This window comes from Carcharodon carcharias, chromosome 25 (assembly GCF_017639515.1).
Source record: "Carcharodon carcharias isolate sCarCar2 chromosome 25, sCarCar2.pri, whole genome shotgun sequence".
Classification (NCBI taxonomy): domain Eukaryota; kingdom Metazoa; phylum Chordata; class Chondrichthyes; order Lamniformes; family Lamnidae; genus Carcharodon; species Carcharodon carcharias.
The window spans coordinates 16525902-16552956 of record NC_054491.1 but is presented as its reverse complement, the minus strand read 5'-3'; the positions used below and the strand labels follow the sequence as shown (position 1 = coordinate 16552956).

Sequence of the window (27055 nt, the reverse complement as noted above, 5' to 3'; positions counted from 1 at the left end):
TGTTAGGAAGAACATATTTTATTTTCTATGGATTGTGGATTAAAATTACTATAGCTGCAGTTTGAAAGACATGTCCACTGTAACAGGATTGAGGGAAATATACAATGTTACAGTCCTGGAACAGAGTGTGCCATGAAAGACAGCATGGTGCCAGAAAGGAGTCCCAGGCCAATGGAACTGCCTGACAATGTTTTAATTGGCTCCTGACCAGGTGACCAGGTTTTGAAAGCTGTGCAGTGGAATAGCTCCTAGCATGAAAGGAACAAGACCTAAAACATTTCTCCTGTGTGGAAGATTCCAGTAATTCCACAATAATAGCTAGTTGGCTTTTTCTTATATCTCTATAACCTACTCTCTCTGAAAACCCCTGTCAAGAGGCAAAGGGGAAAATCACTGTTAGAGACATTGAAAGGCAAGTGTTCAACTAGTGAACAAAATACTGAGAGTGCTGGAAAACTACCTTGTGTCATCAACAAGAACTGAAAGGAATTTGGAAGACATCAATCAAAGTCAACCCATCGAATCCTGTACTCTGGAATTGGTGCTATTGATCTGCTTTATCCCACCCCTCAGACACACAAAAACATGGATTGTGTGTGTCTTGTATGTGTGTTCATTGGGATTTAATAAAGGATAGGGTTTAGGTTATAGAGTGAGAAATTAGCAATTCATATTTCTTTCTTTTGGCACTGGTTAATGACAGTTTGTTCAATAAACAGTTATTTACTTATTAAGTTTACAAACCTGGTGCTCGTATTCTGTTAACCTAAGTTAAACAGTTAGATAGAATTAGGGCAATCTGGTGGTTTGATCAAGCTTTTCACATTTGTCGTGGTTCGGGGAACAGTGGGGCTTGATATTACAGTGCACTATCCCCAGTTAGTCATGACAATGTGTCACGTCTGACGTTGTTGCTTAGCACTCTGTGAATTGTATATTTTAATATTTAATATGAAAGGTCTAAAATTATTTATTTCTCCAACATTACGGACAGCTCAAGGTGTTGTTCTGCTTTTATTATAAAAATTTACAAGCAATGTATTAACACAGAGGTTAAGGTGCCTGCTTCACATTACCATGGCCAATAGTCAACAGTTGTTTTGATAAAGTACAAACATTTGCTGCAATTTTATACTCAAGTGGCTAAACACACAAAGAAGATATTTCCAATCCTCCATGTTTCACCAGTTATATTCCCTCCAACATTCAAGGAAACAAATCTCAGTGTAACCTTGCCCAGCTGAAAGGGTTAAAAGGTTTGTATCCTTCAGCATCATTGCCTCTGCTCTGCTTAACTGAAGGATGGATGAACAAAATGATCAGAAAGTTCCTTTCGCTGATCCAAAGGCACAGACTCCTGTTCAAACATTTAACATGCAACTTGCGGATTCCTGTCAGCTGAAGCCCAGAACTCAGCAGTCTGAAATGAGGTTTTGCTTTTCCAGTGGAGGGCAAAGGATGCATTGTAATTTCAAAATTGAACAAAATCTATTACTAGTGGGATGCCCCAAGGATCAGTGCTGGGACCTCAGCGATTCACAATCCATATTAATGGCATGGATGAAGCAACGGAGTATATCAGGTTTGCCTGGCGGTATAAAGCTAGGTGGGGAAGTAAACTGTGAAAACACAAGAGTCTGCAAAGGTATTGTAGATAAAAGGGTGGGCAACAAGGTGACAAATTGAACGTCATGTAGAGATAGTGAGCTTATTCATTTTGGTAAGAATAGAAAAATGGGCTATTTTTAATAGTGAGAACCTAAATGTTGGTGTTCAGAGAGGAGTCTGGATGCTCTTGCACACAGTGAACAGAAAGTTAACGTATAGGTACAGCAATTAGGAAGGCAAATGGCATGTTAATCGTTATTGCAATGGGGTTGGGGTATGAGAGTAATGGAGCTCCTGCTTTAATTGTACAGGGTTTCTCTGAGACAACACTGGAATACTCTATAGTTTGGTCTCTACACCCAAGGAAAGATATATTTGCCTTAGATGCAGTGCAATGAAGGTTTACAAGGTTGATTCCTGGGATGAGAGAAAATGAAGAATAGGCCTATACTCTGGAGATTATGAAAGGTGGTCTCATTGAAACATAAAAAATTCTGGGAGGCCTCAACAAGATTGATGGTGAGCACCTGCTTCCTCTGGTTGGAGAGTCTAGAACTAGAGTTTTGCTGAAAAAAAAGACATGTCTAAGCTTGTTGTTTTGCACTCGTCAGGACACTCGTGAGAATACCAAATTAAGGGGCAAACAATAATTTATACTGTATGTGAAGAGAATGCTGATTGGTTGGCAAGTGGCATTCCACAACCACATCTCCTTCCTTAGCAACCAACTCCAGCTCCAACGTATTGTAAAGATTCCAACTGAAACTCCACCGTTCGTGTTTCGGATCTACTCCATGATTACAGATATCTCTTACAGTTCTGATGTAGAGTAATCCACCTGAGATGTTAACTCTCTCCACAGACGCTGCCTGATCTTCTGAGTATTTCCAGCATTTTCTGTCTCATTCCAGGAGTTTAATACTTGCTCAGTGCTATTCAGTTATTCTAAATAATGCAGTACAGGCTCTCTAGTCCTACCTTTGAGAACTACACTAAAAATAAGTTACAAAAAAAATGGTTACATGATCAAAGGGCACAGCTGACAAACATGGGGCGAAAAGAAACAATGTAGATATTCCAGATAGCACTCCAATAATTTTAACTTTAGTGATAGTACCATTCTGTTTCAGTAGGGTATGGGGAGTAAAAAAAACAAAAAAAAATTACAGCTCTCAGTGCTCTGCTGTTATTAAAATGAAATGTGTTCAGCAACTTGGGAATTCTGCCTCCCCAGTTTTCTGGCCTTGGGGGATTATATTAGGTCCACTCCCTAACCTCTGTCTGGACTCTAAGTTTTAGTGCAACAATCACAGTTTTGCATTGTGGCAGTCTCCGAGTTGCATGTAAAATAAAACAGCCAAATTCTGTTAAAATTTGAAACCCAAATCCCTTGTACACTCTGTAATGCATTGCTCTGCAAATGACACCCATTAGTTCATGGTGCCCAAGGTTCCCACAACACTAAAGATAGGAAACATGTCAGAGGGTGTATTGCCTCAATTAGCACCCACTGATGTCATACCGACCCGTAAGTTGCATTGTAAAGTGCAACCTCACTTGCAGGAAATGGGGTGCTAAAAATTGGTGGGGGCTAAATGCTTCTGGCTCTGAGCAACTTTCCTCCCAACCTGTACTCATCATACTGAGTTATCAGCAGAGAGGGACAAGAAATCCAGGCCATAGTTTCCAAGTTCCAAAACAAACAGGAGTAGCATGGCCACACATTGAACTTATGGAGAAACTGGCTGCAATCTTGCATAACCTTGAAGGTACTTCAATGTTTATCCCTCTCCCCATTAAAGCAAATGTCAATGTATTGCCTTTCAGTCTATCTTTCTTAATTTCCCATTTTAACCTTCTCCCCTTATGACAATTCAATCCCCACTGGGGTCTGTTTTCAGATATTGTCCATCCAGTTTCTTGTCCAGGAGACTATTGTTCCCACATGAGCATTAACACCGAGTTTCCATTGTCAGCTGGGACAGGATAGTCTTTACAGCTAAGTCAAACATTGCTCCCATCCAACATGCATATCAACTTTCCAGCAGTAATTGTTGGGTTGTGTTCAAGGAGGGAAATTATGGCCCATTTCCTCCCCACCCTTAACTCATATACAAACTGTGGTACCCCCCACCAACCACCATAGGAGAGACCAGTCATGTGAGCACCGAGCAGGTATTTGATGCTGTCAACCCAAGGAGTTCGGGGGTCAATTTCTTTTTCAGTTGCGTTTATTTGTACCTAGCTATAAGTTTTGCCTTCCCCCTTAAATCTTGCTGCTTCATGGCTTCAAGATATGTGTTGGTCCCATTTTGAGCCTCCCCCACTTTAATTGTTCTACCAAAAATTGGTGGAGGCTAAGTGCTTCTGACTCTGAGCAACTTTCCTCCCAACCTGTACCCATCATACTGAGTTATCAGCAGAGGGGGCCAAGAAATTCAGGTCATAATTTCCAAGTTCCAAAACAAACAGGAGTAGCATGGCCACACATTGAACATATTGAGAAACTGGCTGCAAGGCAGCCTGCCTTCTACTGCCTAGGCCTTAAGCTCCGGAGTTCCCTCCTAAAACTCTCCTTTAAGACATTCCTTCAAACCTCTCTCTATCATCTGCCCTAATATTTCATGTGATTTGGTGTAAAATTTTGTTTGATAATGTTCCTCTGAAGAGTGTTGGAACATTAAAGGCGCTGTATAATTATGTTACTTTTGGTCCCTATCAACAACATTCCATTTTTTCACTGCTACATAATTAATTGGTGCCCTAAAGCGAAAATGTAAATCCATAGCCTTCCCATTGCAATATAGCTTGTCGGAACGCAAGATAAGGTCGCTGATGTGCAAGATTAGCAATGCGCTCCACTGAGGTCCTGACCTGTCTGCTTGATGCACAGGTATATACTGTGTGGAGGCAGAGTGGCTCCTGGTGTTGGCTGACAGTAACACTACAGCATCTTTAGAACTAGAGCACCCCATATACTAAAGGGGCTAACACTCACGGATAGGAAAGGACAGGCCTACACTGCAGAAAATCTGGTCACGGCAAAGTTGCAATTCAAGTAGTTGGGGCCAGGAGGCATAACCTTCAATTGGCAAAAGAATTTTAAGAAATGCCTCTAAGTGCACACGCTAGTGAAGAGAATCAAGCAAACTTGCTCACCACACTATTCTAACACACTTTAGTCACATTAACGATTAACCTTAACAATTACATATTAGAACACTGTACTTTAATATTTACCCAAGAACTCGTTCCCCCCCCATATTGCCAAAATAACACCATCTTTTAGAAGCAAATATGTGGCATATGGTGAACAGGTTAAAACTTCTAAATCAAAGCTACCTAGTAGCACACTGGCTAAATGTTGCATGCCAAAGCCTAGGATGGAAGCTCAAATGACATCTTGTTATTACTCAGTAGTTAATGGTGCTTTTAAAAAATATTGGAAGGCTCCATCTGGGGACAGGTTAAGAAGCAGGTTGTATCAACCTGGGAGCAACATGGTGTTTTACACATGCACAAAGGGGAAAAAAAGTCTTGAATTAACGTGTTCTTGATATTTTGAATTTGATGCATCTTAAAGTTGTCTTCCGTCTATTTGATTCTGCTTGATCTTGGACAGGTACAATACAAATTGAAGTTAAAAGCAAAAACTCAAAAAGCTGGGTAGCAGAGCCATGAAGAGAAAGAGTGATCAACCACCCAGAAAATACTTACTTTTGAGTTCAGGTGGTGTTAAGATTTGAACCAGAACAGATCCTTAAAAACTGGTGTGTGAGGGAAGAGAGTGGAGGTGGGAGTGGGAAAATGAGTATGCTGAGAAACTGGTGGTAAGATACTATCGTTACAGTATAGAAAACATTTTTGGTCCTTGTTATAGTCAAGTTCACTCCGACTCAAAAGTAAAACAGGATATACAATATGATCTAAAGGCTAATGCTTCTAGGTCGAGATGGCAGAGATCAATGGCCCTCAAGTGAAATTATTTTAATAATTTCAGGAATCATATTGTTATTCCGCTGTGTAAAAGTAACGGCGGAAGTCTTGTGGTGTAGTGGGTAGTGTCGCTGCCTCTGGACCCAGAGCTCCAGATTCAAGTTCCACACCAGGGTTTGATGGCCGAGGAAGATGCGTTCATAATGTGGCCAAACAGGTTGATTATCAGCCTGGTGGAAGAAAGCAAGAGTGGGAAAGTTTCCTGGTCAGCCATACTGCAGGAGGAAATGGCAAACCACTGCAGTACCAAGCTTAGATCATGGACCAATCCAAATGGAAGTCCATGGTCACCTCTTAGGGCATGGTGCCTGAAGGAGCAAAAGGAAAGCAATGGCAGAACAAAGGAAATTTTCTATAGTAATTTCTACTCCTCAAGAGTAAGAACAAGGAGTTATTTTATAATTGTTTGTGAAGAGGACTGCAGGGCAAAAAGATCGTACATTTCACGAAAATGAACAGCAATAACACCAGAGGACTTTTACACAATAAAAATACAATTGCTGGTGAAAACTGTACTTGCTGTGTTGACATTGACCACCTACGATCTGCCAAAATCTATTTTCTAACAGATTTGTTTAACCTAAGGATTAAAGCATAATTTAATAGAGATCACATTGCGCCTGACAATGCTACAGATAAAACATAATGAACCCCTTGTTTTGAAGGAAAGGGTACACTAAAAGAAACATGATGACTATAAATACACCCCATTTTGGCCAACCAAATCAATAGAGCATCACAAAGCTCACTCTTGACTCAAAAGTAAAACAGAATATACAGATCAGATCAAGGCTTAAAATCTGCATCAAGAATTTGCGTGGGTGGTTAGTCCTAGCCAATTATTTGAATGCCTAGTTCTTCCGCAGTCTTTTCTATATTGTCGGCTGAGGTTCCCTCAACCTCCATATTTGTGTCCTCACCAGATACTCCTGTGTTCCCTGGGGTATGTGGTGCATTGGTCAGAACGTAGTAAACGGTTTCATTCTCTCCATGCTCGTTTGTCCGATTGACCACCCGGATGATGGGATTTTTATTCAAGTCGGGGGAATCCAATGACGATTCTTGGAGATCTTCTCCACCAGCAGCCTTATCATGACTGGGATGTTCCACGTACTCAGCTGTACAATAGTTCAGAGCATCAGGGCTGTGCCTCCCTTTCTCATGTTCCTCACTGTTTGTTTCCTCCATTGGTTCCAGTATAATCCCTCTTAGGTTTGCTTCTGACAAAACCAAACTCTCTGACGTGCTGTCCACGCGGCCTTCCTGCTTTTCCCGGTCTTTCATTAGTTGTTCGGTCAGTTCAACGCTCTCATAACGTACCAATTGCAGCCGCATGTAACCATCTTCATGCTCCTTGTATCTGTATGAATGAATATTAATGTGAAAGGTGAGGCCATGCAGTTTGTGCCCCACTTGTTATTTTTCTCTGCTTTACCCACAATTTGTAAAGTTCCTTAGCCAAAAGAAGAGACATATAGTTAACCTGCTTCTAACTTTCCTCAAGCAAGATACTAGGGTCAGGAAAGGTCTGTCTGCAGGTAAAGTGATTGGGATGATGATTTTTTTTCTTCCTTCTTCTAAGGAAATGGCTTGTAATAATTAATACTCATGAGCTAAGTGGGAAATGGCAGATGTAAACCCAGGGCACATGTGTAAATGTACTGTGCCAACATGCCATACACAAGCCGTGTCACGAAAATGCCTTCCCGAGTGAGGTCATAAACGATCAGGAATAGCTGTCCATAGATTTAACATATTTTTATGGACCCAATTTCGGTCCTGGGCAAAACATCGGTCCAGATAAATGCTACATTCTGCCACAAGATGTCCCAAGTGCTGCCATGGGCAAGTAGTCAAAAATGGGCACCTCAATTTTTATCCTCCAGCTGGCCAATTTAGGTACATTACCTCCATGTAGGACAAGAGAACACAGCCTTAAAACCAGAGCCCGGCCGTTCAGGAAAGAAGTTAGACAACACTTTTTCACACAAAGGGTGGCAGAAATGTGGAACTCTCTTCTGCAAAAAGCAGTGGATGCTAACTCAAATAATTTCCAATCCGAGATTGATACATTTTTTGCAAGCCAAGGGTATAAAAGGATATGGGGCCAAGTCAGGTGGATGGAGTCAAGATGCGGATTAGCCTTGTCACTGGGCCATTTCCCCATATCTCACTGCTCCCAAAGTAGTAAGTGTGCAGATTTTTTAAAAAAACTGGACATTTCATTTTTATATTTCCTTACATATTTTGTTCAAATCTAAAGGAACTCTTTAAAACAAAAACATTCATTTCAAGGCCATTCTGAAGAATGAAACACCTTTCTGTTCTAGTCAGCTGAAAAAAGATACATAGCGAAGATTCCTTAACCAGCCCAAGAACAACAACTGCTCGATTGACAAAACCAGCTACATTTCCCAAAGCAGCCATTCTCATTGTCACTGAAAATGAGACTGCTAACTCACTCAGTGCCAAACTTTGGGCAACTTTGCATCAGAGTTGTGGCTGAAGTGACTTATTTGATCCAGTCAAAGAGATGCATCCCATCAACCCAATAGCAGCAAAATAGGACTATGTCATTTCAGTTCCCGAGGAGTCCAGAGTTTAGCGCAAGTAGGAAAGGACAAATGGTTTGATCCTATGCTAAAAATGTCTGTTTTTAAACCAGGAGAAATCTGAAAGGACAGCATGTTGACCCAGTTTCCTTGTGATCACATGACTTTAACCTAGCTACAGTAAAGATGAACAACTCTACAAGATTCTGACACTTCACCAGTTAAATTGAAACACAATATCTTTATAGAATCTTATTTTGAAAGTTCACAATTTTTTCCAGAGTTAGGAGATTTATGAAGTCTCAGTTCACATAACCAATTACCATTCTGAAGTAGAATGGCTTGTACAAGTAAATTCACTGCCTATGGACACGTATATGTGCAAATCATTTATAGTATGACTTCTTTTTGAAATGAACCAAAAGACCAGGATAAGGTCTCTGTCATACTTAATAGGGAAAAAGTAAATTTATTTGCACACAGACTTGTTTATATAAATTGATAGTTTCTGGGCACAGGAGTGATGGGGTGAGGCAGGAAAGAAATAAGACATCAGCTGGTTTGCTACCCCAATTCCTCCCCCAATTGTTGTACATTACCATTCTTACTCATTAGAGTGGCAGAGGACCGTTCTCTGTCAAGTAAGGAATTGTATCTGACCCAACAGGAAATCAAGAGTGACAAAATATCATAAAAAATGAATGATATGCCAACATACCTGAATCGTGGGTGACCTGAAGGCCACTTAAATTGATGCTTCTTCCTGAGGTGTACAGTTAAATTGTTACCTCTGGTGAAACATTTGTCACAAACATGGCATTTGTATCTGGGTTCCAAATCCCCCTGGGGAAGCCAAAGTCACCAGTTACACCAAATCAAGAGTTAAGATGTTAAAGATAAACAGCAGCCACAACTGATCGCAAAGACTGAGCCCCTACTATAACTAGGGTGAAGAAATGTTTATAATCATAATGAAGAATCATTGTTATTCGGTTCCTAATTTTTAAAAAAAATGAAATTCTAAATCCTCCTGACAATCTTGGAACTTGGTTTCTGGAGAGCAACTCAGCCTGTATGAAAGAGTCAAATTAACATGCAGTTGAAGCTAACGAATCCAGTGTTAATAATGTGGTAGAAAAAATAAAATCTAGAGTCTCAGTGAACTGTTGCCACAAACATGTCCGAGTAGCTGCTACAGAGCTGCTCACTTGCCTGCTTTTTCAATTGTGGATGGTGCAGGGAGATCAAGGAAAGGTGCAAGAGAGAAAACACAAAAATCCTGCTCTCGCCAACAATCATGTATAATGGGCACAATTGGATAGATCAATTCAGTCACCTACTCCGCTCCCTACAAGGAATAGCAGGCCATCAAGAGCTAGAGTTTCTTATAAGCCTATGCATTTGTCAAATACAATACAAGTCTAGTCCAAAACTATTAGTTTAACATTTTTATTAGCTGTTTCATTTGGTGTCAACAGTCATCAAACATCCTACAACTGCGAGGGTTACAAAACAATCATCTCCTCTTTACTGATGCAACATCCCATATCAGGTGGGAGACTGTGGCCTTACAGGTGGATTGGCAGTACAGCTGTTGGGCATTACAGATTTCACTTTAAAAAAAGTAGCAAAATGCTGCACTGCCTTCAACTGCTTACCTCATGTACCTTCCTGTAATGGGACTTGATGGAATATTGGGATCGAGCACTGAATGTACAACCTGCAAACTCACAGCGATAAGTCGGATCCTCACTGTGCGTATCCAAATGCTTTCTTAGATCCACCAAGTTCTTGCAGCTGGGAAGAAACACATTACAGCACTTACCTCTATAAAATATCTTTACACAGATCTCAAACTGTCCCAATAATATTGGAAAAGCCCCAGTGCAAATGACAGCACAGAATTGGAGACTTGTCATTAGGAATGCTTGCTTGCTTTCTTAAATGCAGAAATTTTGTTGTGGGGGTCAAAAGCAATCTTGTAATGGTGGCAGACACAGATCTATTCTATTCAAAAATCAGTAAAGACGTCAAGTAAAAATGTAAGGATTCTCCATCTAGTTTGGATTTTAAAAAGTACATCCTATTCTATCCCAGAGACTAAAGTGAAGTGATCCAAACAGAAATTCGTTCAATCAAGCTGTGGAATAACAATAACAAGAGATTGGCCACATTACCGGTAGCATATTACAGGCTGAACAGTGGAAGAGAGATCAGATTTGTAAAGCAAACAGAATGAGGGTATAAACAATAGTTGTAATTGCAAGACTTTAAACTGCCCAAAATGGGGCTAGAGATAGGAGAAAAAGGAGAGTATTTTAGGCAAGTTAGTTAGGATTGTTCTCGGTCAGTATGTAGATACTCCATCATTGCATCACTTGGCTCTGGGTAATGAAAGAACCTATTTGCCAATCTGAAGTAAGTAGTATTTGGAAAACACTGAGCATGATACCATTAACTTCAAGGTAAGACCAGAAAATAAACTGTCCACACAATGGCACTTTACAGGTTACAATCAAATTGGAAGATATAAAGAGATCACGACCAGGCTAAATGATTATGTCATTAGTGCGAATAATAAATATTAAAGGCTGGGCAAATATAAAAAGCACTGGAGTACAACATGAAATGAAATTTAAAAAGGCTAAAATAAACTAGAGCAGGGAACAAACATTAGCAAAAAAATAAAAAAAATACGATAAGCCATTCAGCAGATACTTTACTAATAAAAGGATAGCCACGGCAGGGATAGGGTTAATAAATGAAGGAAAGAGGCTTTTAGTATATCTGCCATTTTCCCAAGTCTCCACTAAGTATTTTGTCTTCAGTTCCAGAGGAGATTGTTATGAAGATGTGTTATATAAAATATTAATTTATGTTATCGGCTGGACACATACACATATAGAGCTTTTGCTAAACAAAGGTCACTGACTTACAGCAGTTACTATGTTGCATTTGTGAAGGATATAAGCTGCTTTATGGAGACAGAGTCAATGGAGTTCTCAGAGGCAGTGGCTAAGATAAGCCCAAATCGAAACCAGAGAGGGGTCAAGTGACCCAAATCTTGGGTGCAAAATACACTGGATTTGAACTAATAGTCAGATAGACTGCCACAACGACGACAACCTTACCCCCTCCCTCTTTCTCCAAAACGTTTCTCACCAAAGCTGAGCTGTTTCTGATTTGAAAATGCAGCAGAAGACCTCATTGCTGTAAACCAAGAGTTCATAAAGGAGGATTTTGAATTGACAGTACTGTCTCACGGAGAACAGAGAACCAGCCAGCCATGACTGCAGACTGACTGCTCCAGTGAGAAACCCAAGTACCAGCAGCTACTGTGGAAAGTGACCCTTCAGCTGTAAATAAGCATCTGGACAATCCATAAATTTTTTTTTCTGATTTCACTTGGCCAAGTTTTAAGACTCTGCAGAATTTTATTTCTTTTTCACGTGTTTGTGGGGTGTGTGTGTTTTGTGTGTTAGTAGGTAGTTGACCATAGTTAAACCTTTTATTAATTTCTGCATCTTTACCTGAGCGAGTTTTAGAAATAAAACTAGATCTTTACTTGTTACTTTATATAATATATTGAATTGACAATATCCTTTTAAAATTCAAACTGTCATGACCAACTCAGGAATGACACAAAAAGAGAGGAGCCAGCTCACCCTCCTAACATGACTGTAACAAGACAGAAATTGAGATTGTACAATAAAAGGTAATCAACTGTCCACACTCAAAGGAACCTGAAGAAATTACAGAATAAACCGAGGCTCTGACCATTAATGTTTTAAAAATTCTGATAAAGGAACATTGCAACAAAGGGGGATAAATGTTAGGCCTTTCCTCAAAAAAAAAGGAAATTATAGGCCAGTTAGCCTTTCTTCAAAGTTGGATACCTACCAGAACTTCTCTGGTGAAATTACTTAAAGCATGATTTACTCATGTTTCTTCATGAACTTACATTTCTAAAAACTTACATTTCTAAAAGGTCAGGCCATGAGCTTGAACAACACAAAACTCTAAAAAGTGGAAGAGGGTACAGGAAATGCAGTAAATGCTGTTTAAATGGATTTGTGAAAATTATTTGATAAGCTAACACAAAATACTTGCATTAAATTAATGGAATAAGAGGGCCATGTCTGCATGGGGGGCAAGGGGCAGCTCTAAAAGGGAGTTCTTCTTTGACTAGAAAGGTGTGTTGTGTACAGTTGCATAGTATTTTTGGCAGCCCATTAATGGGACGCACATAAAAACAATACAAATGGTGCATATAGGCTTATTAGCATGTTACCAAGATGAAGGGGTTAAAAGTTACAAAAATACACTTGAGACACTGGAGCTTTTTCCACTTAGCTCAAAAAGATCATCTAGATTATGAAGGGTAATGACAAGGTAAATTGTGATAAATTTGTTATGATTGGTTGGCGAAATGGTCGCAAGAGTGTACAAATTTAAGAGGTATGAAACTAGCCATGAGAAAAGCCGGACTGATCCACATTTCTGAACAAAGCAATATAGAGCTGGAAAAGCAGGAACAATTGGGCAATATACACTAAAATCTTAACTGAAGGGCATACCTGTATTCACAGTACTCGCATCTGAACGGTTTCTCATCGCTATGGCGGAATTTGATGTGGTTCCGCAAGGCAGAAGGTGCTGGGCAGGTCATATCACAAAATGGGCACTTGTAATAGTTCACTGGAAAACAAACATTCAATGTTCTCTCAAACCCAGCTGAGTATTTCATGTGTGTTCTGATATTAAGGGATAGTCAACTGTTTACTGAGATGTAGGATGACTGACTTTTCTTCTGTATACAAGAGAGAAGGAACTATAATTACGCTGTAACATCCCATTGTTTTTGTTCCCAATTATTTTGCAAGATTTTTATATCCAATCCTGATTTGAGAGAAGAACTGAGTTTTCTTTTGATGGTGGATGGTAACAGTATGGTTTATTCCATCGAACTGAAAAGATAATTAACGTGTTACTTATTTGATGTATAAAAGGCCATCGCTCAAACATTGGGAGGCATTCAATTCAGGAACTGAGGAATCAATGCCTAGCAATACTATGTCCATAACGAACCTTCTCAATTCTGCTCCAATATGCATAGAATAATGCAAGACAGCTTGGTCCATAATACCCTGTTATTCATACCATAGATTACAGTAACTAAGTGGCTCCCACTACTAAAGAGAGGAAACCTGAAAATACATTTCACCTTCCTGCAGGTAATAAGAATCTTCAAGAGAGGCGGTTACTTAGACTGTGCTGTTTATCATTAAAATGGAACACAAATTATGTTGGTGAAGGTTGATATTTCATCAATGTAAAACAGACATTGTGACTGAAAAGGCCAGTAGTTTGTATATAACATCCCAGATATAAAGATAAGCAACAGCATAAAACTCTGCTTACCATGATGCCGCATGTGATCCCTGAGTAGTCTTTCAGTGGCAAATCTCTTTGAACAGTGGGAGCATTGAAACCGTTGGTCTAGCAAAACAAAAATTTTGTGATATACAATGCTTTTAGTAATAGGTTCAATACCATATAAAAACGGATATTCACGTGCTGCCTTTGTGAAGTTCTGAATCCGCATTAATGGCATTAAGTGGCATGCTCAACCACAACCCAGTTTGAAATCAGTGGCTTTATATCAAAGTCACATTACTTTCACAGGATATTTCTACACTGGGACAACAAATCAATCCACTCTAGAGACCATATAACAACTCGCAATTGCAGTTCACTCCAGGAACCATTTGCAGCCTTTTGACTGTGTGCAGTGGTTGGGAGCTGTGTTACGTATCCCATTTCCAGGTTCTAAGTTGGCTTCAGGTAACAAAGATGCCATGTTTCAAAGACAGAATTCCTGTCTGGGGAAAGGATTTAAATAAGCAACTACAAAACCAGGTCCCTTGCAACATTCCAAAGATTAAAAGATTACTTACATTCCATGGCTGTCTGCCTCCGGATATGGTCAAAGAACTTGGTGTTGCTGGCAAACATCCCTCCACAGGTAGGACAGGCCACCACTTTTTCCTGCGTGTGACTACGTAAATGCTCCCGTAGCTTAAATTTCACTTTGAAAGTTGCTTCACAATCTGAAAAGGCAGAAAAAAGGGAATGAATTGTTCCTGTTTGTTTGTGCTTGCTGTGAGCAAATTGGCTGCCATGTTTTCTACATTACAACAGTGACTATACTTCAAAAGTGCTTCATCGGCGGTAAAGTGCTTTGGAACATCCTGTGGAAGGCGCTTATTTTTTGTTCTTGTGGCCTGTCATAACAAACTTGTCAAGAAGCATTCTCATTAAACTCATGTCAGATGGGGTAGGTCCGCAACATAGAAACTGTGGAACTAAGCAGAGGGTTCACTGGGCAGTCCGGCTCTAAAAGGGCTCACCTTTCCAACAGCAGGGGATTATTAGATTAGCATCTGTGGTTGCGTCACGGTCTGAACACATTCCATGCATATCCACATGTCTGTAGAACCATTCCGGATTCTCAAAAGTGCTCTAAGGAGAAAATCGAAATGCTGAAAAAAGCAGCAAAGTGCAGCCAGGTTATTAAAGAACTGTTAAAAGCAATGTGCAATCTGCGCCAGTTTCACCTTTAGACTAGAATAGGAGAAAATAGCATGAATCAGGGTATCTCCCTCCTGGCTAGAGTTTAATAGTTCACAAATGATGGAGCTTCTTCCAGTCCCCAGGAACAAACACATCCCATCAGTAAAGATGCATCTTCGAGAGAAACAAATTCAATGTTTCAGTCCTGATGAAAGGTCAAGCTGAAACATTAACTGTTCCTCTCTCCAGGGAAGCTGCCTGGTTTGCTGAGTGTTTCCAGCCTGTGCTGTTTTCATTTCAGATTTCCAGGATCTGCAGTGTTTTGCTTTTGCACCAGTAAAGGTGTTGCACGGTTAACAAAGGAGCCAGAAATCTGTTGCACAGATGAATGTTTGGGATGCTAGTTTCTTCCTCCAGGCAACATCACATTCTCTGACCACAATATAGTTCTTTTCACCTAGAGGACTTTTTTTATGCATTAATCATTGAAGTTCAAAAGTACTTTTGTTCTTATATCTCATGGGTAACATTAAAATAAACAAGAGAGAGTATAGAGAACTGAACATGGAAACGCAATTCGGATTTGAACGGTTGACTCACGTCACAATGGCCCCAGAGACAAACAAAGCTCTCTGGGATTTCTGGAATGACATTGCGGCTCTGCTGATCCAGTAAACAGTGTTCGAGTTCAGTCTGAGCCTGCAGAGATTGTAGGCCCCAGTGCTTCAGTTTTGTGTGGTAGGCATGAAAGTAAACGTGACGGATCAGGTCAGCTGAACTCTCTACTGAGTAGAACCCACACTCTGCCCACTGGCACTGGTGCTCCTCTAGGAAACAAATATACAGAACAGGATAAGCAGGGTTATTTTGCCCTGGCAAAACAAATTTTTCCACAATCCTACCTTATTTAACCTCCAGCATCAAGTCAGTGTTATCTACAAGATATATTTGCTGGGCTTGAAGGTTTTAAATTGTTACTTGTTTTAATTCTAAATAGTGGATGGGTTGGATTATATTCTACTGAATTGCTATATCAGCCATGCAGTTTTATTACAGGATATGCCTGTGTACTTGTTCAGTTCATTAGCTCTTTCTTGCCATTTTTGAATGGCTAGTTCATTTGATTTGGGCCAGTGGGAGCAAAAATCCACAATGACGTGAACTTCTGCTTCAGCCACACCAGGAATTTACAAGCAAGTTGCTGTCTTATTGTACCTGATGTTAAATGGATGAGAGGCAAACACAAAATATCTGCTCCCAACTGCTGAACCAACTGTTCTAAAGTACTAACTGTTGTAATGTGAGCCAGCAGAGATCATGTTAAAATTGCACAGGATCTCCCTTTCTATTGCCATATTCTGAATTTGGGCAATTTAAAATTAAGTTTCTCTTTCACTCAACTGCACTACCTATATACACATAATAATGAAAATACATTTCCAGACAATGCATCATTCCTTCAGAAGTACGAAGGAAAAACATGTTAAAGTTAAAATGTGAATTTACCCATATATAATGGCTGAAAAGAATATTCCCAAAGTGTCCTTTGCAGAATCAGAAAATGGCCATGCAAATTTTTAACATTTCACTAACTCCAACTCATCCAAAATATCATTAGATCATTAAATCCTGCTCATCAAACTCCACTGGCTCCCTGTGCCCCAGTGGCAAGGATACTAAATATTAAAATTTTCAAAAAAAGAGCTAGCATTTTTATAGCATCTTTTACGGCCTCAGGTCTTCCTAAATTGCTTTACAGCCAATGAAGTAACTTTAAGTGTATTCACAAAATGGGAGAGACGAATACATCAGTTATAGCAGGAATACAAGCTATCCCTGCCTATTTTCCAGCAGGAAAACATGAACCAAAACAGAGCAGCAGGGATGGAAACTTGGGTGCTAGCCACTCATAGCCTGCCATACATAACCCTGAATACAAGGGGAAAAATGGCCAAAGCAAAACAAAAAGAGCTGTACCTATAAAGTTGTTTTCATAACCTCCAGATATCACTGGCTAATTCCCAATTATTTTCATACATGGTGCCACACTGAAATTATTTGCAAAAGTTTTTAAATCAAAAGTTACCATCACCAATCTCAAAATAATTCTACACTGTCCATCCACTGCACTGCGACCCTACCTTGTGGTTCAATGTCATTTTCAACCCCTTGGACTTGGTCCTTTAAATGCCCTGCGATGTGGTTGCTGAAATCTTCCATTCCAGATGCAGTGAATCCGCACGAACCCCATTCGCACAAAAGCACCAGAGAATCGTACTTCATATTCTTCCCAGCTGCCATTACATCATATCTAGACAAATAAGAAAATGCACTCACTTTGTTATTGAATTCAGGATACTCTATCTTCTGCTCTGTCAGATTGTAATTTTTTTTTAAAAAAATATAACAAGATTCATTACACAAATTCTGGGAGAACTTTAAAAGGTTTTGATTGCCTTCCCAGGAGTTAATAATTCAGTTGTTGTCTGCTGATGTTGTTGTGGTAAACTTAAAAAAAACTTAAGATAAAAGCAAAATAGTGCGGATGCTGGAAATCTGAAACAGAAACAAAAATTGCTCGAAAAACTCAGCAGGTCTGACAGCATCTGTAGAGAGAAAGACAGAGTTAACATTTCGTATGACTCTTCTTCAGAACTAAAGAGAAGTAAAAATGTGGTGAAATATATACTGTTTAAGGTGGGGGGGAGAGACAGGTGAAGCTGGATAGAAGGCCAGTGATAGGTGGAGACAAAGGAGAGATTGCAAAAGATGTCATAAACAAAAGGTTGAAGGGGTGTTGATGGTGGTATTAAGAGTAGAAAGCAGGACGAGCAAGTGACAGATGGACCTAGTGATGGTGGGGTGGGGGGAGGGGATGATGTGGGAGAAAAGATCGAAATAGGCTAAAAGGTGGGGATAAAACAATGAATGGAAATAAATTTTAAAAATAATAGAAATATGTGGAAAAATATTATATATAAAAATTAAAAAATATATTTGAAAAAAGGGATCAAAAGGGTGAGGATGGAGGAGAGAGCTCATGATCTGAAGTTGTTGAACTCAATGTTAAGCCCGGAAGGCCGTAAAGTGCCTAATTGGAAGATGAGGTGCTGTTCCTCCAGTTTGCTTCAGTGGAACATTGCAGCAGACCAAGGACAGACATTTGGGCATGAGAGCAGGGTGGTGTGTTGAAATGGCAAGCAACAGGAAGGTCTGGGTTCGTGCGGATTCACTGTGGACAGACTGAAGGTGTTCCGCAAAGCAGTCACCCAGTCTGCATTTTGTCTCTCCAATGTGGAGGAGACTGCATTGGGAGCAGCAAATGCAGTAGACTAAATTGAGGGAAATGCTGCTTCACTTGAAAGGAGTGTTTAGGCCCATGGACAGTGAGGACAGGGGAAGTAAAGGGGCAGGTGTTGCACCTTCTGCGATTGCATGGGAAGGTGCCGTGGGAGGGGGTCGAGGTGTTGGGGGTGATGGAGGAATGGACCGGGGTGCCCCGGAGGGAACGGTCCCTACGAATACCGGCGGGACGGGTGAAGGGAAGATGTGTTTGGCAGTGGCATCATGCTGGAATTAGTGGAAGTGGCGGAGGATGATACTTTTAATGCGGAGGCTGGTGGGGTGAAAAGTGAGGACAAGGGGGGCCCTATCATGGTTCTGGGAGGGAGAGGAAGGTGTGAGGGCAGAGGCGCAGGAGATGGGTCAGTTGAGGGCCCTGTCAACCACTGTGGGTGGGAAACCTACAGTATATATTTCACATTTTTACTTCTCTTTAGTTCTGAAGAGTCGTCATGCAGACTCAAAACATTAACTCTGTCTTTCTCTCCGCAGATGGTGTCAGACCTGCTGAGTTTTTGCAGCAATTTTTGTTTTTGTTTAAAAACTTAACATTAGCTTCACAATTGAACAAATCTCAATGATTCATAATGAAGTAAATGTGAAGGTAAAGGTAATCCCTTATTTATAAATCTATTTATTTTGGGATTGTTTATTCCAAAGAAACTGGTTGCTGATGGTTTACATTTGGTCACAGAATGAGGAACTTCATCCCAGAACCTAGCTGTAACTGATTAGATTTTCCTCAGCATTGGTCATTAAGTGAAGCTAATGTGCTTTAAAAGTTGCACCATGACACTTGTGTGATACGCCCAATTCAGCATCTCAAACTGCTTCTGTTATTAGTGACAGACATGTATTTGCCCTAATGTCATCTAGAGGGAACTGAAAATAGAACTACGTTTACATAGACCCTTGCATGTCCTTAGAAATGCCAGAGCTATTTACAGCCAAAGAACTACCTTTAAGGTGACCAATAAAAAGAAAGGTACTGCAGATGCTGAAAATATGAAATAAAAACAGAAAACACTGGAGATACTCAGGTCAGGTGGCATTAGAACCTCTAATGAAAGGTCACAGACCTGCAACATTGACTCCGTTTTTCTCTCCACTGATGCTACCTGATCTGCTGAGTGTTTCCAGCATCTTCTGTTTTTATTTCAAACTACCTTTGAGGTAAAAACAAAAAAACTGCGGATGCTGGAAATCCAAAACAAAAACAGAATTACCTGGAAAAACTCAGCAGGTCTGGCAGCATCAGCGGAGAAGAAAACAGTTGATGTTTCGAGTCCTCATGACCTTTCAACAGAACTGAGCGAATATTAGGAGAGGGGTGAAATATAAGCTGGTTTAAAGTGGTGGGGGGGTGGAGTGGGTGTGTGTGGCTGTAAGGACAAGCAAGCAGTGATAGGAGCAGATAATCAAAAGATGTCACAAAGGAACAAAGAGGTGTTGAAGGTGGTGATAGTATCTAAACAAATGTGCTAATTAAGAATGGATGGCAGGGCACTCAAGGTACAGCTGTAGTGGGGGTGTGGTGGAAAAACTAGCAGGGCATACAAGATTTAAAAATAATAGAAATAGGTGGGAAAAGAAAAATGTACATAAATTATTGGAAAAAACAAAAGGAAGGGGGAAGAAACAGAAAAGGGGTGGGGATGGAGGAGGGAGTTCAAGATCTAAAGTTGTTGAATTCAATATTCAGTCCGGAAGGGTGTAGAATGCCTAGCCGGAAGATGAGGTGCTGTTCCTCCAGTTTGCGTTGGGCTTCACTGGAACAATGCAGCAAGCCAAGGACAGGCAAGAGATCAGGGTGGAGTGTTAAAATGGCAAGAGAGCAGGGTGGAGCATTAAAATGGCAAGCGACAGGGAGGTTTGGGTCTTTCTTGCGGACAGACCGCAGGCGTTCTGCAAAGTGGTCGCCCAATTTACGCTTGGTCTCTCCAATGTAGAGGAGAAAACATTGGGAGCAAAGAATTCAGTAGACTAAGTTGGCGGAAATGGCGGAGGATGATCCTTTGAATGCGGAGGTTGGGGGACACTATCATGTTTCTGGGAGGGTGGAGAAGGCGTGAGGGAGGATGCGCGGGAGATAGACCGGACACGGTTGGGGGCCCTGTCAACGACCGTGGGTGGAAAACCTCAGTTAAGGAAGAAGGAGGACATGTCAGAGGAACTGTTTTTGAAGGTAGCATCATCGGAACAGATGCGACGGAGGCGAGGGAACTGAGAGAATGGGGTGGAGTCCTTACAGGAAGTGGGGTGTGAGGAGCTGTAGTCGAGGTAGCTGTGGGAGTCGGTAGGCTTGTAATGGATAATGGTGGACAGTCTATCACCAGAGATTGAGACAGAGAGGTCAAGGAAGGGAAGAGAAGTGTCAGAGATGGACCATGTGAAAATGATGGAGGGGTGGAGATTGGAAGCAAAATTAATAAATTTTTCCAAGTCCCGACGAGAGCATGAAGCAGCACCGAAGTAACCATCGATGTACTGGAGAAAGAGTTGTGCGAGGGGGCCAGAGTAGGACTGGAACAAGGAATGTTCCACATACCCCATAAAGAGACAGGCATAGCTGGGGCCCATGCGGGTACCCATAGCCACACCTTTTATTTGGAGGAAGTGAGAAGAGTTAAAGGAGAAATTGTTCAGTGTGAGAACAAGTTCAGCCAGACGGAGGAGAGTAGCGGTGGATGGGGATTGTTCGGGCCTCTGTTCGAGGAAGAAGCTAAGGGCTCTTAGACCATCCTGGTGGGGGATGGAGGTGTAGAGAGATTAGACGTCCATGGTGAAGAGGAAGCGGTTGGGGCCAGGGAACTGGAAATTGTTGATGTGACGTAAGGTGTCAGAGAAATCACGGATGTAGGTAGGAAGGGACTGGACAAGGGGAGAGAGAAGGGAGTCAAGATAACGAGAAATGAGTTCCATGGGGCAGGAACAGGCTGACACGATCGGCCTACCAGGACAGTTCTGTTTGTGGATTTTGGTTAGGAGGTAGAAGCGGGCCGTCCGAGGTTGGGCGACTATCAGGTTAGAAGCTGTGGGAGGAAGATCTCTAGAGGAGATGAGGACAGTGACAGTCCTGGAAATAATGGCTTGATGTTCAGTGGTGAGGTCATGGTCCAGGGAGAGGTAGGAGGAAGTTTGAGGTGTTCTTTTGCAGGCAACTCATTTAGTTTCCATAAAATCAAACCTTTGGAAGGATGAGATACAAAGCCAATTGTAATACTGAATCTTTCCTGGTGGACACAGTATAAAAATATCACATTTCATTTCATGGAAAAACCAGTAGAATTACCTCCAACATAGCCGAGTCAAAATACCTTCATCAAGCTTTACTTCACCCTCGTGACATCATTATTTCTGGAGTGAACCACCCCAAAGGAAGTGTCACATTTCTATTGAAATGCTACTATCAGATCATCTATTGTAAAAATTAATCTCTTAAAGTTGACCATTTCTTGCTTTAGAATCAAAAGTCTCATTTCACTCCCAGCAGGGGAGTTTAGCTGTGGCACCCAAAGAGAAAGGGGATGAAATTCTTCCTGTTTTAATGGAAAGTTACCGTGAGCATAAACAGAAAATCTCACTTGTACTTAACTTTTTTTAGTAAAATTCTTAAGTCGGGATCCAAGACCTCATAATTCTCACTACTTAAAAGCCCTTCGATGAACGATAATTTAACAATTAAAATACTGAAATCATACAATGTATGATTTGTGAGCCGTAATATTGAGTTTGATATTTTTCCACTGAACTTGAAAAATCACCCAGCTGTATAATTAGACATTGTGTATTTTTAAATGTGGTCTATATTTAGGGTGTTTTGAGCTGTACATGACCATGATGGTTATAGGTATTCCAATAGTACTATGGGGTGCAGCCTGACACATGAACATGCTGGCATCAGCGTAATTTCTCCCATAGCACATCACTGTCAATACACTATTCAAGACTAGTTACAACATTGGAAAAATGCTCATCCGGAAAGGAGGTGCCAGCCAATTTATCTTCTGTCTGTATCTAATATAAAAATTTGTTCGTGGCCGAAGGTTGCTAGCCTATCGGTTCTTTCATGCTCATAATCATTTCTGAAGGCCATGCCATAAATGATCCTTTTGTGGCTATGAGAATTGGAGGGTCCTTTGTTACATAACTCCTGGTTTCACAGGAGTGGGGTTATAAGAGTTTGCAATTAATTCTGTTGTGTCTGACTCTGCTGTATACTATCCTCTGTTTTCCTAGTGCTGTTAGCCGCTCTTGTGGTTTATTAAGGACACCAGACATTTACCCTCTCTTCCGCTTCGCCATTTTGCTTCACTCCAATCACATCCTTCATCCAGTTGCTCTCGAGTGTCTGAGAGCTTGCATCTTCTAGGGCACTAAGATTCACAATATATCAGCATGCCCAGTTCCATCTTAGTTCTTCCCTGGTTGTCCAACACAATCTGCACATGGAATTTCAGACCCTTGTTGGCTTACTCTGGAGATGGTTCCACAGCAGGGTCTGCCGATAGCCAAGAAAAGAGTGAAGGTCTGAACAATTCCTGAGAATAAAATAGGACAGTTAGAACACTGCTTAATGTACATTGTGTACTGCCATTTTAGATACCTGATTCATTGAAGATAATGGCCTGTAAACTTATAGACATAAAACTCCCATATACCTACAGCAATGTGGGGCTGCTTTCACTACAGTGCGTGCATTTGTCAAACACAATTATCAACCACATTAACGAAAAATGTTTAAACTATTTCAGTCCACCCGAGCAGTAGATGGAGTTTCAGGTGACAGAAAGATAATATCTCTGAAAACAAGTAAATAGCTTGGGTTTCTAATCTGGCATGTAACAGTATTCAACAGGAAGACAACTATGATTGGAATGGAGTCTTTTCACAAAGCCGTCCAAGAATACATTTTAGGTCTCATTTTAAAATGAGTGACCTATATGTAGCTTCTAGAATTAAAAAGTATTCACATATATGTTACAGTAGAAAGTCTGGAATCAATAAAACTGTAGCATATCTCTATTCCCTGCACCCACCCCACAAATAAAACCTTTATCTTTTAATCTGTTGAAGATCTAGAATGCCACATATCCATTTCAAGACCAGATTATCCACTTACTGTTGGAAAATAAAAGGAGAAAAAACAGGAAATACTCAGCAGGTTTGGCAGCATCTGTAAAGAGAGAAACAGAGTTAATGCTTCAAGATTGATGATATTTCATCAGAGCCCAAGGAGGTTCCCAGGAATTCCTAACAGCATAAAAGAGATACCAAAAATTTGATTTTGCTTTTAAAAAAACAGAAGCCTATTTGCCAATTATTTCAGGAGGGGCATTACAATTTTCAGAGAATTCTAACATTAAGAATTTTTAAAAAATTCTTTCATGGGATGTGCAAGACCTGCATTTGTTGCTCATCCCAAAGAAGGTGGTGGTGAGCCACCTTCTTGAACCACTGTGGTCTATCTGGGGTAGGTACGTCCACAATACTGTGGTAAAAGCAAAATTCTGCGGACACTGGAGATCTGAATTAGAGACAAAAAGCACTGGACAAAAGTCAGCAGTTCTGGCAGCATCTGTGAAGAGAGAAACAGCGTTAACGTTTCGCGCCCAATATGATTTTTCTTCGGAACCCACAGTGCTACTACACATTTTGACGCAGCAAAGCATGCAGATCTGGCATCTGAGTCTCCAATCCCTCTCTGGTGCTGCTGGATTAGGACTGGGGTAGAAAGATGTGGGAGACGCCTTACACTTGGGCTACAGCACGGCAGCACTAAATCTGCCTTAACAATGTGACCAATAGCAACCACCTCATCTTTGTGGTAGGAATATAGGACTTAGGAGCAGGAGTGGGCCATTTAATCCCTTGAGCCTGTGCCGCCATTCAAAATGATCATGCCTGATTGGTTGCAGCTTCAACTCCACCTTCCTGTCTACTCCACCTCCCCCAGCCCCCTCACCCCTCCAAAATCCTTGATTCTCTTGTCTATCAAAAATCTGTCTAACTCAACCTTGAATAAATTCAATGACTCAGCCTCCACTGGTCTTTTGGGAAAAGAATCCCACAGACTAAGGACCCTCTTGAGAGAAATAATTCTCCTCACCTCAATCTTAAAAAGGAGAACTCTTGTTTTTAAACTGTGAGCCCTAGTTCTAGTCACCCCCTGCTTTTTTCCTCTCCCAGAATAGGTGAAAAGAAGAGGTGGGGAGGAAATAAAATGAATTCTTTCCCCTTCCCACCCACAGGTGGAAGGAACTTTGTAGGGGGCCAGAGTCAGCTGTCAGCCTCCCCACCTGGACACCTCACCTGGTCTCAGCCCCAGGTCAGGGCTGGCACCGGAAGTGCAGACGCCCCCGCCCGCCGCGCGCCTCCTTCACGCGGCCGCCAGTCACTTCCGGCGCCGGGGCCAATCAGAAAGCAGCTCCTCGCCGCTGCTGCGCCTGCGCCGATTCAAACCCGTTCTATTTGCAACAGCCGCATGAGGGGAAGGGGGAAAACACAACGATCCTCCCCCCTTGCCCCCCGCCGTATTATCAAGATTTTTTTAACCTCCCTCTTATAATAATGTTGAAAGTTAACCTCCCCCCAAAAACGCCCCTTAAATTTACCTTCGCTGGGCAGGACAATTGGGGGGGGGGGGGGGGAGGAGGGGGGGATTCGTGCTGATTGACATCGCCTTTCTCCAATCGGAAAGCTAGGTTTGGAGGCGGCCCTCGACAAGCTGACCAACCAGAAAATGACAGGATTGTCTCTTGGCTCCGATTGGTGCAAAATCGTGTCCCACCAGCTCAGTGTCCGGACGGATTCGTTAAAATTCTTACCACGGAAAAAAGGTTCCGCCGCCAATGCCCACAGGATAGATACAGACCATTTGGCCCATGCCGGCGTTTATGCTCCACACGAGTCTCCTATCACCCTTATTTAATTTAACCCTATCAATATTTCTTCTATTCTTCCTCATATAAATATATATACATATATATCTAGCTTCTAGGTTTGCCAACTCTCCAGGAATTAAAGCTCAATCTCCAAGACACTGCTCTGTGAAACCCTGGGGGGAGAATCATTTAAAAAAGGATTTTTTTTGCCATTTTCTTTGAACATTTCTCTTTACCAGATAAAAAATATATTGAAAATGGGGGTGGGGGTGGGGGTGGGAGGCTGTTTGATTGACAGTCAAGCATCATCCTATTGAGTAACAAGTCTTTTTGCTTTCCCATTGACGTAGGAAGTCAATAAGTCAATGCGTCACAAGGATGGATGTAAATAAAATATTGGGGGTGCTGGGAATCTGAAATAAAAACAAAAAATGCTGGAAAAAATGTAGCAGGTCTGGCAGCACCTGTGGAGAGAGAAACAGTTCACTTTTTGAGTCCATATGACTCTTCTGTGCTGGCTAACTAATGGCTGGAGTGTGGGGGCAAGTCATGTGATGAAACCTCCAGAAAAACCTTTAATCACAGTTGGCAAACCTAATTCCTCTTAAGTGCATCCATGCTATTCACCATTCCTTGTGTTACAAGTTACACATTATAAACACTATGGGTAAAGATGTTTTTCCCGAAATTCCTGTTGAATTTATTAGTGACTATTTTATACCTATGGCTCCACAATTCTACAAGTGGAAACAACAGGGAAGAAATTTGTTCATTAGTGTTAGAAGAATAAGACTTGCATTTATAAATCACCCTTCATGACCACTGGATGTCACAAAGCATTTTACAGCCAGTGAAAAGCATTTGAAGTGTAGTAACTGTTATAATGTAAGAAATTAAGCAATCAATTTGCACATAACTCCCACAAACAGCAGTGATAATGACCAGATAATCTGTTTCTGTGATGTATGTTAGTTGAGGGATAAATATTGGCCAGAACAATGGAGATAACTCTTGCTCTTCTTCAAAATAGTGCTGTGGGATCTTTTCATTCATCTGGGAGGGCAGACAGGGCCTCGGTTCAACATCTCATCTGAAAGGCGGCACCTCTGACAGTGTAGCACTCCTTCTGTGCTGCACTGGAATGTCAGCCTTGATTTTTGTGCTGAAGTCCTGGAGTGGGACTTTATCCCGGAACCCTGTGACTTAGTGGCGAAAGTGCTACTCACTGAGCCATGGCTGACACTTATGAATTGGAAATCTAGGAAATGGCAGAGCTGGCTCAAAGGACCAAATGGCTTACCTCTGTCCCCAGTTCTTATGTTTTCCCACAAATAGCAATGAGATAACTCGATTCCAAACTCGGTTGTTAGGGAAGTTCTGGCAATAATTCTCAAGACTAGATTTCCATTCTGCATTGATAGATAATTTAAAAATCTAATAGTGAGTCTAACTGATAAAAAAAATCCAAATAAACATTTAGTACTTCATATCATCCACATATATTACTTTTTTCCTGTTATTCCTCCCCCTGTCCCCAACAGAGTTACAGTTGCAAAAATCTAGAATTTTGTTGCTTTATAAAGCATCAGGAAAATAGGTGCAACAAACTCACTTGCCATAGAGGAACAAGAGGCTTTGTGTGTAAGAATTCTGTTATATTTTCTCAGTAGTGTTATGCCAGTTATTTAACACTACACTAATTTTTAATTGACAACAATTACCAACGTTTACCCCTTGATGCCGAAATCAGCATCAAAATGGCCAAGGTCGCAGCTGTCATGTCAAAGTTGAGAAGTCAAGTGTGGATCAACAGTAAACTAAACGAAAATACAAAGCTCTGAATATACCAGGCTTGTGTTCTCAATACCTTCCTTGACAGTAGCGAGGCATGGACTTGTGCAAGCAAGAAAAGCTTCCACCTCCACTGCATCAGATGAATATTGGACATTTCCTACCAAGACAGTGTGCCAAACATGGAAGCACACCAGTGTGCAGGATCCCCAGCATGTTTGCCCTCCTTAGTCAGTGGTGACTCCATTAGCTGGGTCATTTGAACTGAATGAATGATGGCCACATCCCCAAAGACATCTTCCAAGGCGA

The 27055-nt window shown here is 41.1% G+C and overlaps 1 protein-coding gene across 3 annotated transcripts; it reads right to left on the bottom strand.

Annotated features, from left to right (window-relative positions):
• Nucleotides 1-995: 995 nt before the first annotated feature.
• Nucleotides 996-24473, bottom strand: LOC121269560 (histone H4 transcription factor). Of its 3 annotated transcripts, none has more exons than XM_041174248.1 (11): nt 24384-24473; nt 22357-22612; nt 16871-17040; nt 15330-15556; nt 14567-14678; nt 14114-14266; nt 13578-13655; nt 12734-12854; nt 9815-9953; nt 8875-8999; nt 996-6964 (listed from the first exon to the last, which is right to left on the bottom strand). In XM_041174248.1, exons 2-11 carry the CDS (start codon nt 22374-22376, stop codon nt 6436-6438), a joined length of 1674 nt encoding a protein of 557 aa, XP_041030182.1. In that variant the 5' UTR covers nt 22377-22612; nt 24384-24473; the 3' UTR covers nt 996-6435. The 3 variants fall into 3 exon arrangements, with proteins under 3 accessions (XP_041030182.1, XP_041030181.1, XP_041030183.1); XM_041174247.1 differs by lacking the exon at nt 24384-24473 and adding an exon at nt 24181-24363; XM_041174249.1 differs by lacking the exon at nt 24384-24473 and adding an exon at nt 23194-23215.
• Between the last annotated feature and the right edge of the window lie 2582 nt (nt 24474-27055).

What these genes read in the sequence shown, in the direction of transcription:
- LOC121269560 (XM_041174248.1), bottom strand. Translation starts at nt 22,376, where the DNA reads ATGGCGAAGCGGAAGAGAGG. An exon ending in AAATGACATTGAACCACAAG is followed by an intron (nt 15,557 to 16,870) that starts GTAGGGTCGCAG and finishes TTTGTTTCCTAG; the next exon opens with AGGAGCACCAGTGCCAGTGG. An exon ending in ATTACAGGAAGGTACATGAG is followed by an intron (nt 9,000 to 9,814) that starts GTAAGCAGTTGA and finishes TGGCTTCCCCAG; the next exon opens with GGGGATTTGGAACCCAGATA.